General features: G+C 39.9%; 1 protein-coding gene across 1 annotated transcript; it reads left to right on the top strand.

Moving 5' to 3' along the window:
- The first annotated feature begins 439 nt into the window (after positions 1-439).
- Positions 440-2,094, top strand: LOC147428536 (actin-66-like). Its single transcript, XM_086496307.1, has 6 exons — positions 440-451; positions 601-670; positions 836-994; positions 1,135-1,189; positions 1,303-1,495; positions 1,999-2,094. Exons 1-6 carry the CDS (start codon positions 440-442, stop codon positions 2,092-2,094), a joined length of 585 nt encoding a protein of 194 aa, XP_086352433.1.
- The last annotated feature ends 10,525 nt before the right edge of the window (positions 2,095-12,619 follow it).

Raw genomic sequence — 12,619 nt, forward strand, 5'->3', positions numbered from 1 at the left:
ATAACGACTGCAGAACATGATCACACAAACCCCACCCCCGGCCCATCCTCTATAGATGTGATTCTCTATGTATGGAAATGCAAAGACATGCTACATCGTTCATCAAGGAGCGTGCGCGTTCAAAAAGCTGGAATCAACACCCAAACACCTAGCACATGCACAAGTTCATACAAGTACAGGCCTAGCACTACAAGTTCATACAAAGAGTGCAGGATTTTATATGGCACATGCGGTTTCCTGTCTTGCATGTGTGTGTGTGTGTGTGTGTGTGTGTGTGTGTGTGTGTGTGTGTGTGTGTGTGTGTGTGTGTGTGTGTGTGTGTGTGTGTGTGTGTGTGTGTGTGTGTGTGTGTGTGTGTGTGTGCCCGCGCACGCGTGCTTTCATGCAAACACGTCCAAAAGAAAATCAATGTCCTAACAACTTTACACATCGAATGCAAATGGACGCTGAGGTCAAAAATACCAGACACTGAATGCAGATGGACGCAGAGATCAATCCCGACTTTGTAGATCGCTGAATGCAATGGACCAACATCTCTTTGCAGTCTAGAAAAACAGGATTCAAAAGAATTAGTGTTGTGGATGACATGTGCATGTGCAGGATGGATTTGCGAGGGATGATGCACCAAGAGCAGTGTTTCTGAGCATTGTGGGGAGGCCAAGACATGCCGGTATAATGGTCGGCATGAGGCAAAAGGATGCTTATGTGGGGGATGAGGCACAATCCAAGAGAGGTACTCTGACACTCAAGTACCCAATTTACCACCGCATTGTTACAAACTGGGATGATATGAAAAAATTGTGGCACCACGCTTTCTTTAATGAGCTAATAGTAGCACCGGAGGAGCACCTTTTCCTCCTCACAGAAGCTCCCCTTAATCCAAAGGTGAATCGTGAGAAGATGACACAAATCATGCTCAAGACTTTCTATGTTCCGGCCATGTATGTTGCAATCCATGTAGTCTTTTCTCTCTATGTGAGAAGACGTACTACAGGTAATCGCTCTCTCCCAATTTCCTCCATGGTTTTAGCATACAAACATGAATCAGATGTTAATTTCAAAAATAAGATTGTTGCACTGGCTTCTAATGCATATGGCATTACCATTTACTGAATGTTCTATATGTGTAACCAGGAATTGTGTTGGACTCTGGAGACGGGGTGACCCATGCAGTGCCCATCTATGAAGGGTATGCCTCTACACACTTTCTTTTGAAATACATGTCTCCACACACACACACACACACACACACACACACACATATACACAAAGATCTATGTAAATGCATGTCCATCCATGCAGCTATGCCCTTCTGCATGCAATCCTGCGGCAAGACTTGGCGGGAAGGAACCTTATAGACGCACTGATGAAGATTTTGACAAAGAGAGTCTACTCCTTTACAACAACGACAACAGAACGGGAGATCGTGTGGGACATGAAGGAGAAGCTGGCGTATGTAGTCCTCGACTACGAGCAAGATTTGACTCCAATTGAGGTCAAAAGTACTAGACGTGCCCATTACACTTGTTGCTTATAACGGATACAAAACATGATTGTACAATGATATGATTGCCAACATTGTGAAAGGACAGCCTCCATGGTTTTAAGCTTCAATTTTCACATTTGTCTTGTCGAGGACGTGTTTGCATAGCGATTAATGACCACCGCCAATTCTTTTTGAGATGGTAATTAATGGGCACGACTAATAACAAGGTGTTGCAAGATGTAGTGAAAGGATTGATGCAAAAAGTGTTAGTAGTATCGCACCCTGCATTTCTAATGTACGTCAAATACCTTCATTAAATATGGCTGCACTTTGAGAGAAAGAAGACTATAGAAGCCACCGCAATCATCCAAAATCAGTCCATATATGCATTGGCAAGAAAGGTCTCTAAGAGTGATGCTTTTCAAAGTCTTTGAGCATGTTGGATGCTTGTTATATGTAGTCCATGTGAAAATTTTGCATTGGTTGATGCGTTCGTGAGGTGCTTATTACAGATCTTCCAAGGCTGTGCCAGTGGGGAGCTACAAGAGTTTAGTGTACATTATCTTCAGGGGTTGAGAGGATGTGGTAGTAGGGAGAGGCCTTCCTAGTGTGGAGAAGCACTTGATCATCCACACCTCTTCAAACCTATTCTCATCATCATCACCATGTGTGGGATCCATGGACTATGTGGTTTTGTTATTGCTATGAGTACTTTGTGCATGAGAAGACTTGGGCAGCTCTAAGGTTTAAAGGAATCCATGTCCATGTCGTAGTTGTGCACAAAAATTTTAACTGGAAGTACATATAGCACAATGGTATCTATAGAGTGGGCGATGGCAGAGCTATTGTGTGCCCCAAAATCAAAGTTGGCTAGTTAAGTTTCAAGAGGAAATAATTGCACTGCTACAATGCGGGTAGAAAGTGGAGGAATCCCGTTTTAATAGCTTGGCATACCTGGCTAGGGATCCAATTGGGATTGTTCGCTTTTCCTTGCCAAGAGATATCCTCCTTTTTGTGAATGTGTGGGCAATTGGCAAAGATGAAATCTTGTGGGAAGTAGCCCATGAGTTCAAGCCTCAGAGGTTCTTGGTTGGTGTTCATCCAATGATGTGGGGATCTTTGGAGGACAAAGCTGTATAATTTGGTTGCTTATACCTTTTGAGAGAGGCCACAGAGGATGGCGAGGTAACCATTTAGTTGTTACCATATTAAGCCTTGTCATTGCCAATCTTTTGCATTGTTTTCATTGGCATCCCTCTTGTTTTAATATCCTAGAAGGTGAGGTTATGCGGATGTCTAATTCTTGGTCTAGTTTCATGTTGGCAAAGACATATTATTTTTAGTTATACCTGCCATCTGCTACAAAAACTTTAGTATTCTTGTTTTACATGCATCTAATCTTTTAAGAAAAAAACATGTCGAGGGAAAATAAATATCCTATATACCGTTAGCTTCAACACAAGGGTAAGTATTCATGTCGTTAGTTCTTTTCCTTTGATCTATGGATAGAATAATAAGAGGCTCAATAGATCCCAAAACTCTGTTGCAAACTTGCCTAGAATAACCACTTCTTTGTAGTCTTGTCCACGTGCTCCACTCCCACCTTTTTGCACCATTATGCCCTCTAATAGCAGGCCCACATCAATTGAATTACCAAACACGTGGTTGCCCATATTTTCCTACTCATGAATCACTAATTTGTGCCTTCATCAACTTTCATACATGACAATCTCCTTTGCCATCCTTCTTTTATTCAGCTAATAATACTCATCATTGCAAGCTTCCCAAGCCACCTTCATTAGCATTGCGAGATCACATACACATATATACATACATATATATTGAGGCGGTCCGGGGCGGGCAACAAGAAGAGTGGCCTCTAGACACCCTTCAAGGCTCCCGTGCTGCTCAATGGGGCTGGGGCACAACACAACACAAACCAAAACAACAAACCCACAGCCAAATCCCAACTACACAAGGGGCACCACCTAGTTTAAGAGCAAACTAGGATGCAAAAGAGGAGAATCGTTAGAGCAACCTACAAACAAGCAAGGAATTTACACTAACCCTAACACCAATGGAACACTCTCACACACTAAAACACGAGAGAGAGAGAGAGAGAGAGAGAGAGAGAGATAGTGCTCGGGCTGCTTTGAAACGTATCGGCAATGATCAAGCAAACACAACTATATATTTAAGAAAGAGAGAGAAAGGGGGAGGGGGTGCTTGTTGCATTAATACCTTCTTACAAATCTGTCATGACAAATCAAAGTGAACTTAGTATTTGTTCAACATAGCTTGCATACATTTCACCACAACACATCACAAGAAAAGCCACCCCAATCACTGTCTTAAAGCCAGGGGAGTCCTCTCCACCCTGTCGCCCTCTTACAGTATGTGGGATTTATGGCTAGATTGATGACAACACCAGAGACAAGCTATCAAGAACTTAACAAAAAACACCAAGACACTTACGCATCATTGTTGTCCATTACTTCACGTTGGAAGGGAGACAAAATATCCATGCTTAGTCCAAATCCACCCTCCTTGATTCAGCAAATGTTGGGCTTACACTAGTAGGAGAAATGATAGATTTCCTACTCTCAATTGAATGATCGCTCTCTCTCTCTCTCTTACAATGGCATAGAGTTCCCTTGCTAATCCCCTATTACAACACATGCACATGCATAAGACAATGAGCTTCCACTCAAGAGCTCCTTCTAGAGAGGTTGAGCTTGGCTTCTCAAGCTATAGCATAGTGCTCTTGCTTATGGCTCTCCCCTTTTGTGCTAGCTACACCCTCCTTTTATAGCAATTTTGAAGGCTAGGGTTACTCCTCTAACCATGGTTGGGTTAGATTTTCAGCAATTTATCTAATTTCTTTTGCTTGGAATTATCAAGAAGTTGGTGGGGAAAGAGAGAGGAGAGAAATGGAGGTGATAGGACTTTTCATAGTGGGTTAGTGTTAGTAGAGTTAGTATTAATTTACAAATGGAATTGGATATTTACAATGGGAGTATCCATGTAGGATACAAATAAGGAAGAAAAAATCTTAAGAGGTAAGAAAAGGTGGATTTCTTACAAGGTTGATGCTCCAAGTGTCTTGAGTAGGGCCAATTTTGACGCTTGTTGACGGTCCACTAGCTTTGACGGTACATTTTTTCTCCACTCTTGACCTTCCTTGAGAGACAAGGTAATTGAAGCTGAGTAATCAACCACCATGATGCTGTCTTTTAAGAGAAGAGGCTGAATTTTGTGGTTTTTTTGATAGATATGGGTAAATTGGAGGAGGAAAAATGAGACTAGGTGGTCAATTTTGGAATGGAATTGTGTGTGGGAGGTATGAGTTCACCATGGTTTCTCTTATTCTTCAAGGTTGAGGAGAAGGTGAGTAGGGTGCAGAGAGGAGTGGTGAGAGAGGTGGGGATGATGAGTGGAGACGTGTGTGTGAAAGAGGAAAATGATAAAGTGGAAGAGAGAGTGTGGCTGCATAACATGGGAAAACTGGGGTCCACTAATAAAATCATAGCTCACAACTCGTAGCTCAAAAAAATATGAAAAAATTTGAGGCAAAAGTTCAGCCCACGAGCTACAACTTTTGTTTGTATCACCTTTTCAAATTCGGAGAGCAAGTGAACTTTAACAATTCAGCAAAACCGACCGTTTTTTTCCACTACACAAGGTCCTTGTGGGGTCCTTCTTTGGATGATTCTTTTGAATACCTCCAAGAGTGAGCCCTCCATAGTGCATGTATGCATGCCACCTACCCTTGACCTTATTTGGTAGGTCTATAATTGAAGATATTGTTGAGAGCATGATATAAGTGAATAGTACAACTAAGAAAATCAAATATTGAGGGGTCTAAAAAATATATGTACATGTCAAATATAAATAATATAGGTGGAAAAAATATAAAGGGGTCAAAATAAATCTCTCTCATTATGAGGCTACCATAAAAAGATAAATATTTTTGGTGTTCTAATTTTAAAAAAAAAAAAACAAAATAGATGTAGGAAGGGAAAAATCACAATAGTGAAAAAATATACACATAAATAAAACTAGTTTTTTTGGATTTTTGTTGGGGTGGAGTTACACCAAATATAAGAGAAGCTTACATGAAAATATTTCTATATGGAATAAAGAATATGAAAAATGGTAAGAAAAATTGTGGTAATGGTGAGGCAATGTACAGAGCATAAATAACACATCCTACGTAGAAATATTTAAATAAATACCAAAATAATTACGAAAAATCTTTTTATTTAGGCCCTATATACAATGCAATATTTACACACACATGGGCCATAATATACTTATATTTCTTATTTTTTTATTTTTTTGGCTCAACTAGCCCAATGACTAGCTAATTGAGGGTTTTTTTAAGAAGATATGGGAAAAGTCCCGTGACTCACGCACGCCTATGTACAGTGAAATGGTAGGGATAGCCACAGTGTTTGGGTGATTTTGGTAGGGTGAGGTAACTCACTGTGGCAATTACAAAGAGCCGAAAAACGGCTATCATTAGCCCTCCCCCTGGATGATGGTATATTCATGTACCATCATAGAGCATCTTTTCCAAAGAGAGTGCTTCAGAGTCCTTGACGAGATCTTTATTGTTTGGCCCCTCAGAATTTTGGCTAGAGTTACACTCATGCTTCATGTAACAATACTTACATGAGATAGTTGCCTTTTGCTTTGGTAGATCCTTTGATAGAAGGCAACTCAAGTAAGGCTTCAAGCGATAGCCGTTTACCTTCCTGGAGTGCTCTTTACCATTCAAGTCCATAAGCTGGTAGTACCTAGAATTGAAAGACTTCTTGACTATGTATGGCCCTTGCCATCTAGTTTCAAACTTGGCATCAAAACGATTGTCAAGTCGATTGTCATACCTTAGCACAAGCTCTCCTTCCTTGATGCCTTTGTCCTTCAGTTTCTTGTCGTGCGTTTCTTTCGCTTGTGTGGCTTTCCTCTTGTAGCACTCGTATGCTGCTTCTCTTTTCCACTCAAGCTCCACTAACGTAAGAAGTCGATCCATCCATACCTCTTGATCATCTTGTGCTCCTTTGCCATGAAGTCGCATTGCTGGAATGTTGAGCTTGATAGGTTGCAAAGCCTCTTGACCATAGACCAAGTGCAATGGTGTGAACTCCGTGGCTTCCCTATATGTGGTTCGATATGCCCACAAGGCACCATCCAAGAAGTCATCCCATAATTTTGTCTTGTTTTGCACCATCTTTCTAATGATTCCTGCAATGACACCATTAGCCTTCTCCACCAAACCATTTGACTGTGGGTAGTATGGTGTGCTATGACGATGTAGAATGTGAAGCTCTTCACAAACTTCTGTGAGCAAGCCCTTCCTAAACCCTGGACCATTATCAGAAACAATCTCCAAAGGTGTGCCAAATCTGCAACAAATGTGATTGTACACAAACTTGCTAACTGTCCTCTCATTCACTCTTGCCACACTTTGAGCTTCCACCCACCTAGTCATATAGTCTACAGCCACTAGAATGTAGATTTTACCATTTTTTGTCCTAGGTAGAGGACCCATAGCATCAATGCCCCGCTTTTCAAAGGGTCCATTTGCAAGAACTATTTGCCTCGGGCCATGCACCAACCTTCTATTTCCATTTATCTAACAATTGTGACAGCTTTTACACCAATGTTGAACATCCACATGCAAGCTTGGCCAAACATACCCCGCAAGCAAAATCTTCTTCACAGTTGATTCTTGGGCAAAATGACCACCACATGCCTCTTCATGCAAACCTTTTAGAATGGCTGGAATTTCCTCGATAGTTGGTACTCTTCTGCACACTTGATCCTTCCCTCTTTGATAGAGGGAGCCTTCTAGGAAGAGATAGAAACTTGCCTTCTTCATGAGTCTCCTCTTCTGAGCCTTCGTGAAGTCTTGTGGAAACTCACCCTCCAAAATGTAGCCAATAATGGGAGCCAATGACTCCAATCCCTGGTATCTCGGTTGCTTGACAGCTGCTGCCACCATGATGACCTGCACTTCTTTCTCAACACATGTAACTACTTGCTGTGCAAGTAAATCGGCATCTTCATTCTGTTTCCTAGGAATATGATATAGTTGCACTTCTTCAAATTGATTAAACAATCTACGAATGGCATGAACTTTTGTCCGTAAGCTTTCATTCTTGCATGCCCAAATGCCTAAAATCTGTTTAACAATGAGAAGTGCATCTCCCTTTACCATGAGGCGTTGTATCCCTTGGCCAATGCACATCTTCAAACCATGAATTAGTGTGTCGTATTCTGCTTCATTGTTGCTAGCTGAACTTGGTAGATTGAACTTCTCTTTCATGACCACCTCTCCACTTGGGTTGAGCAACACTAGCCCTCCCCCTACTTTTCCTGTGGCTCGTCGAAAAGCTCCATCAAAGAACAAGGTAAAAGCATTGGGAATACTTTTTGGTGGTGGCAATGGTAGGGTCTTTACTTGAGACACCTTAATTTCCTTCTCATGTACCCTATAAGTGAGAATCCCTGCCAATTGTGCACGCACACTATCTTCTACCTTGAAAGAGTATTGAAACTCTTGCAACTCCATAATCCACTTTGAGATCCTAGTACTAAGATTCATTCATCTACACCATCAAGATCCGATACACATTTGCTAAAAGTTACGAGTTCAAATATTAGTTCTCATAGACTTTCACACATATCCAGATCACATAATAAAATCTACCATATTCACCTTCTCTGGGCCTAGTCAAAAGATTCTCCCTATGAAAAAGCTCTCGGTGATCCTTCTAATGCTTTTAATGTTGAACAATGTTCGAACCCCTCCACCATTGACCATTTTTCTCTTCTATGACTCCCATGTTCTTGCCACGATGTTAGATGCAATATGAGGCACATAGATGGCCTAGAGAGAATTGCTCCAAAGGAACCAATCAATTATTGCCCAATAACGTGCTCAAAGGCCTACAAAGGCCATATTCTTACAATAAATGGTAAAAATAACAACCCAAAAACCATGGTTGCAAAGCATGTAACCCAAAGAGTCCATAGTGTAGCACGTGTAAGCCTAGACGAGGAAAATCCCATTGAGGGATTCGAGAGTGATAACAAGACCACTCTCTGAAGGTGAGGAAAACCCTCACATGCCAAAATAGAGGCATTATATGGACTTACAAGAGTGATTGCCCGGGGGGGTTCACTATATAGAGATCTTGCATAGCACGTGCCTTCAACAGGTATTTATAAAACCCCCTATTCCAAATTTTTTGAATTATATAGAGACCCTTTATGTACCCTTTATGTACCACTTTTCTCAATAAAAAGACCCCTTATGTACCAAAAGTTTATCTTTTTCAATTTAAAATACCCTTCTATATGCATATTCTCTGTAAGTTCATAGGAGAAATTAACCCCTTCTTGACTCTCTCTCTCTCTCTCTCTCTCTCTCTCTCTCTCTCTCTCTCTCTATCTATCTATCTATCTATGCATCATTCAAGCTCCATTGATTATCATTCTCCTCACATTTTTCATAGGTAGTACTCAATTAGCTTCCCCTCCCACTTTTTGAGCATGCAATGGAAAAAGCTCTTTTTGTTTGAAAAAAGCTCTATAATAAAAGCTCACAAATTTATTATCCCCCCACTCAAGGTGGTAACAAGAGTGCAAGCAAAGCAAAAAGTGACTAGTGAGTGGGGTAGTAATGACTCTCACAAATCTCTAAGTGTGAAATATGCAAGTAAATCTATGAGGTATATAATTAGATCTTAGTACCATTAAAAGTTAAAGGCTATTATAGCTAAGATTTCACAAGCTCGAGAGAAATTATAGGAAACAACAAGATCTTTATCTAGTGTCATACGGGGTTATTAAATATAGGAGCTTTTCATTTAGAGCTTTCTTTACAAAGTTAGAGACTTTTGTGGGTAGAAAAACTAGATGTAACCTTTTCCACATACTAAGGTATATAGCTTTTGAACTAGGATAAAGTGCGTAGTAAAAACATTGTGCTCTACATGTTTGTAACACAATTAAGGGACATAGTAATACAACATGGATTTGATTTTAAAAACTAGCCATATCAATATCCATATATTGATACTGCAATGTCATATATGTAGTATTTATAAGAAAGATCATCACAAAGTCTATGTTTATGATCCACAAGAATTTTAGTACAAAGTAAAATATTTGAATTTTTGGTATGAGGTAAGTTGAAGTCTACTCTAACAACGAGTCTTTATCTTGTTCACATTATAAGCCAATTAGAGAGCGTATGAGAGAGAGAGAGAGAACAAAGCAAAATATTTAAATTTTTTTCATGGGATAAGTTGAAGTCTACCTTGGCAACAAGTCTTTATCTTGTTTGCTCTACAAGCAATTAGAGAGAATATGAGAGAGAGAGAGAGAGAGAGAGAGAGAACAAAGTGAAATATTTGAATTTTTGGTATGAGGACAATTGAAGTCTACTCTAGTAATGAGTCTTTATCTTGTTTGTTCTATAGAGAGAATATGAGAGAGAGAGAGATGCAAGTCTAGAGCATTAAGAGATCCCCCCCCCCCCCCCCCGCACTACACACACACACTTACACATGATGATTATTGAGTAGGCATTTGCTTGCATTACCCTAAACCCCAATAAGAACAACAAGAACAAGATAATGACATGAGAAACACAACATTTTCCCCATAATTGAACAACATATAGATTGATCTTCGATTTGAGATATGAAACATCATCCCAAATCAAGTACCATAATTGGGGTGAAAAAACCCTTGTGGGGACAAGGGAAAAACCCACAATCTCCATTTGTTGTTGTTGCATTAAAAAAAAAACTATCTCAAACAATACATAGAGTCAAGTCACAAAAATAATTGTCCACCAATGGAAGTAACTATCTACTAGTTTGAGTCTCCTCAGGAGGAGGACCACAAACTTTCTTCTCTAAGCACTCAGAGAAGACAAAGAAATCACCCTCTAACATTAGACAATGAAGGATCTCCTTTATGCAAGCAAGCCCCAAGCCACCACACCCAGCAAAGATGTCCATAACATGGTCGTCCTCATATGTGAATGTTTCTAGCAACCGATTGTGTCAAACATAATAATCAAAGTTTGACGACAAGAGCTTGCATAGAACTATCAAAATGTGTGTGCTGCAGCATTCACAAAGGTTCATGGCTAGAAATTTACCTGTAAAAAGTCTCAGTACGCTCTGCTCCCCCTCGAATCAAATCTCCAGTTAACCTTGTATAATCGTTAGTTGAACGAGGTGGAGACTCTGTGAGGTAGCTTATTGAGGCAGGAAAGAACTCGGGAGAAACATCCTCCCCAACCTTTCTATCATAATGAGGTGTAATGCTTTGAGAATTCTTAAGATAAAATAGACCAAGAGTGAGATCCATTACCTATGAAAGGAGAGAACAAATCACTTAAAGAGAAGAACTCTAAATTTCATACGCAAGCTTCACATAGGGAAGGCAACCTCACCTGCTCACCAGTCTCTAGATGCAAGTATCCCCCATCACACATCAAAGTCCATGAGCGATGGAGCTGCAAACTAAATATGTTATCTTGCATGACAAGATCCTCCAAATGTTGCACAAGAGACAAAGTCACCAAGAAACCCTCGTCTGCCAAGTGAACATCGGCAATTTCCATGACACCACTCGCCAAGGCAGTGGAAAAGTGGTTCCACTCAGGAACAACTTTTACATTACCTACACACTCAAGTTAAAATGAAAAATTACATCATAATATATATGCATTCTATAACGAACACGAAGCCTCCCAAATGACATTAAAAAAGTTCACCTGTAGTGTGATTGTGAATAACATCAACTAACATGGATGTAGGGAAGTCTTCAAAGATCAACCTTGCCACATATTGGAAGATTTCTCCCTTCAATGCATACTCACACCCATCATATATTGTTGTTTTCTTGAACCACATTTCAATACTAACACAAACCAAATGATTATGGTAAGAGGAGTAAATTATGGTAAGATAACTTTTTAGAGAAATATGCAAGTCTTACCTATGCCATGCTATGTCATCAATTGCTTCCACATCCAATAACAAAGCATCCACACATGTAATAAACTCCTCTCCTAAACATGACCATGCAATTTTCAATTGCTTAGAATCTCAAAGAATGCTTAGAAAACCATAGGACATGTTAACGGTTAATGCAAGCAATAACTAGAGTAATAAAAAGCAAATATATAAGCAAAGAACTTCTACCTATGGTAGGTTTTTCTGGCATCCACTCATATAGAGAACGACTCATAATAGTCTAAGAGAAGCAAGACTCTGATGCTAAGGTGGATCTTTTTGGTGGAAGAGAAATTGGAAAGCTCTCTCCTCACCATCAACATCTATAGGCACACATTGGGAGGGTTTTTCTATACTTTTTTTACCTTTCCTTGCATGTGAGGGTGGCTTGGTGGATGGCTCAATGTGTGTACCTTGGGGTGAGATTACACCGTCATTAGAGATGGGATTCTCTTTCAAAAAACCTTCCCATACAAAATTTCACCAAAAAAAGATCAACAAAATTCTATTTTAACCAAAATATAGTAGTTCATACAAGAGATTGTAGTTCACTTACAAGCATGAATCTCTTGCTTGCTCTTTGGGATAACACCTAGGGGATACTCCAACCACCATGGACAGTAAGAGCACTCCCAAGGTGTAATACCCTTTTCCAAGAGTGTTGACGAGAACATAGTATTCTCATCCTCTTTATCTAACCATTCTTGTACATCCTTTGGCATAGACTCTATCATCCCCTCAGCCGCATACAATTCAATAGCCATCTAAATGAAAAATAAATATAAAAAAGAGACAATAAAATACATCATGAAGTGAAATTAGTATTAAGAAATCCAATACCTATACACAAGACGTTTGCTTGCATGCATCACTTCGGGTAAAGAGGCATAATCTGAAGCACTCTTCATGTTTGCCAAAACATGAGTATAAGCCAATGAAACATGTGTCTTCCTAGATGCCTTAAAAAAGACCTCAAATGTTTTTGGCAACAAAGCCCCCTCCACCTCGAGCTTAGAAATAATAATTGTTGCTTCACCAAACATTCCCTGCCAATAGGTCTCTTGCCTGATGTAGGCTTTAAGTTTCTTAT

This window comes from Adiantum capillus-veneris, chromosome 23, assembly GCF_014529385.1.
Source record: "Adiantum capillus-veneris isolate H3 chromosome 23, ASM1452938v2, whole genome shotgun sequence".
Taxonomy (NCBI): Eukaryota; Viridiplantae; Streptophyta; class Polypodiopsida; order Polypodiales; family Pteridaceae; genus Adiantum; species Adiantum capillus-veneris.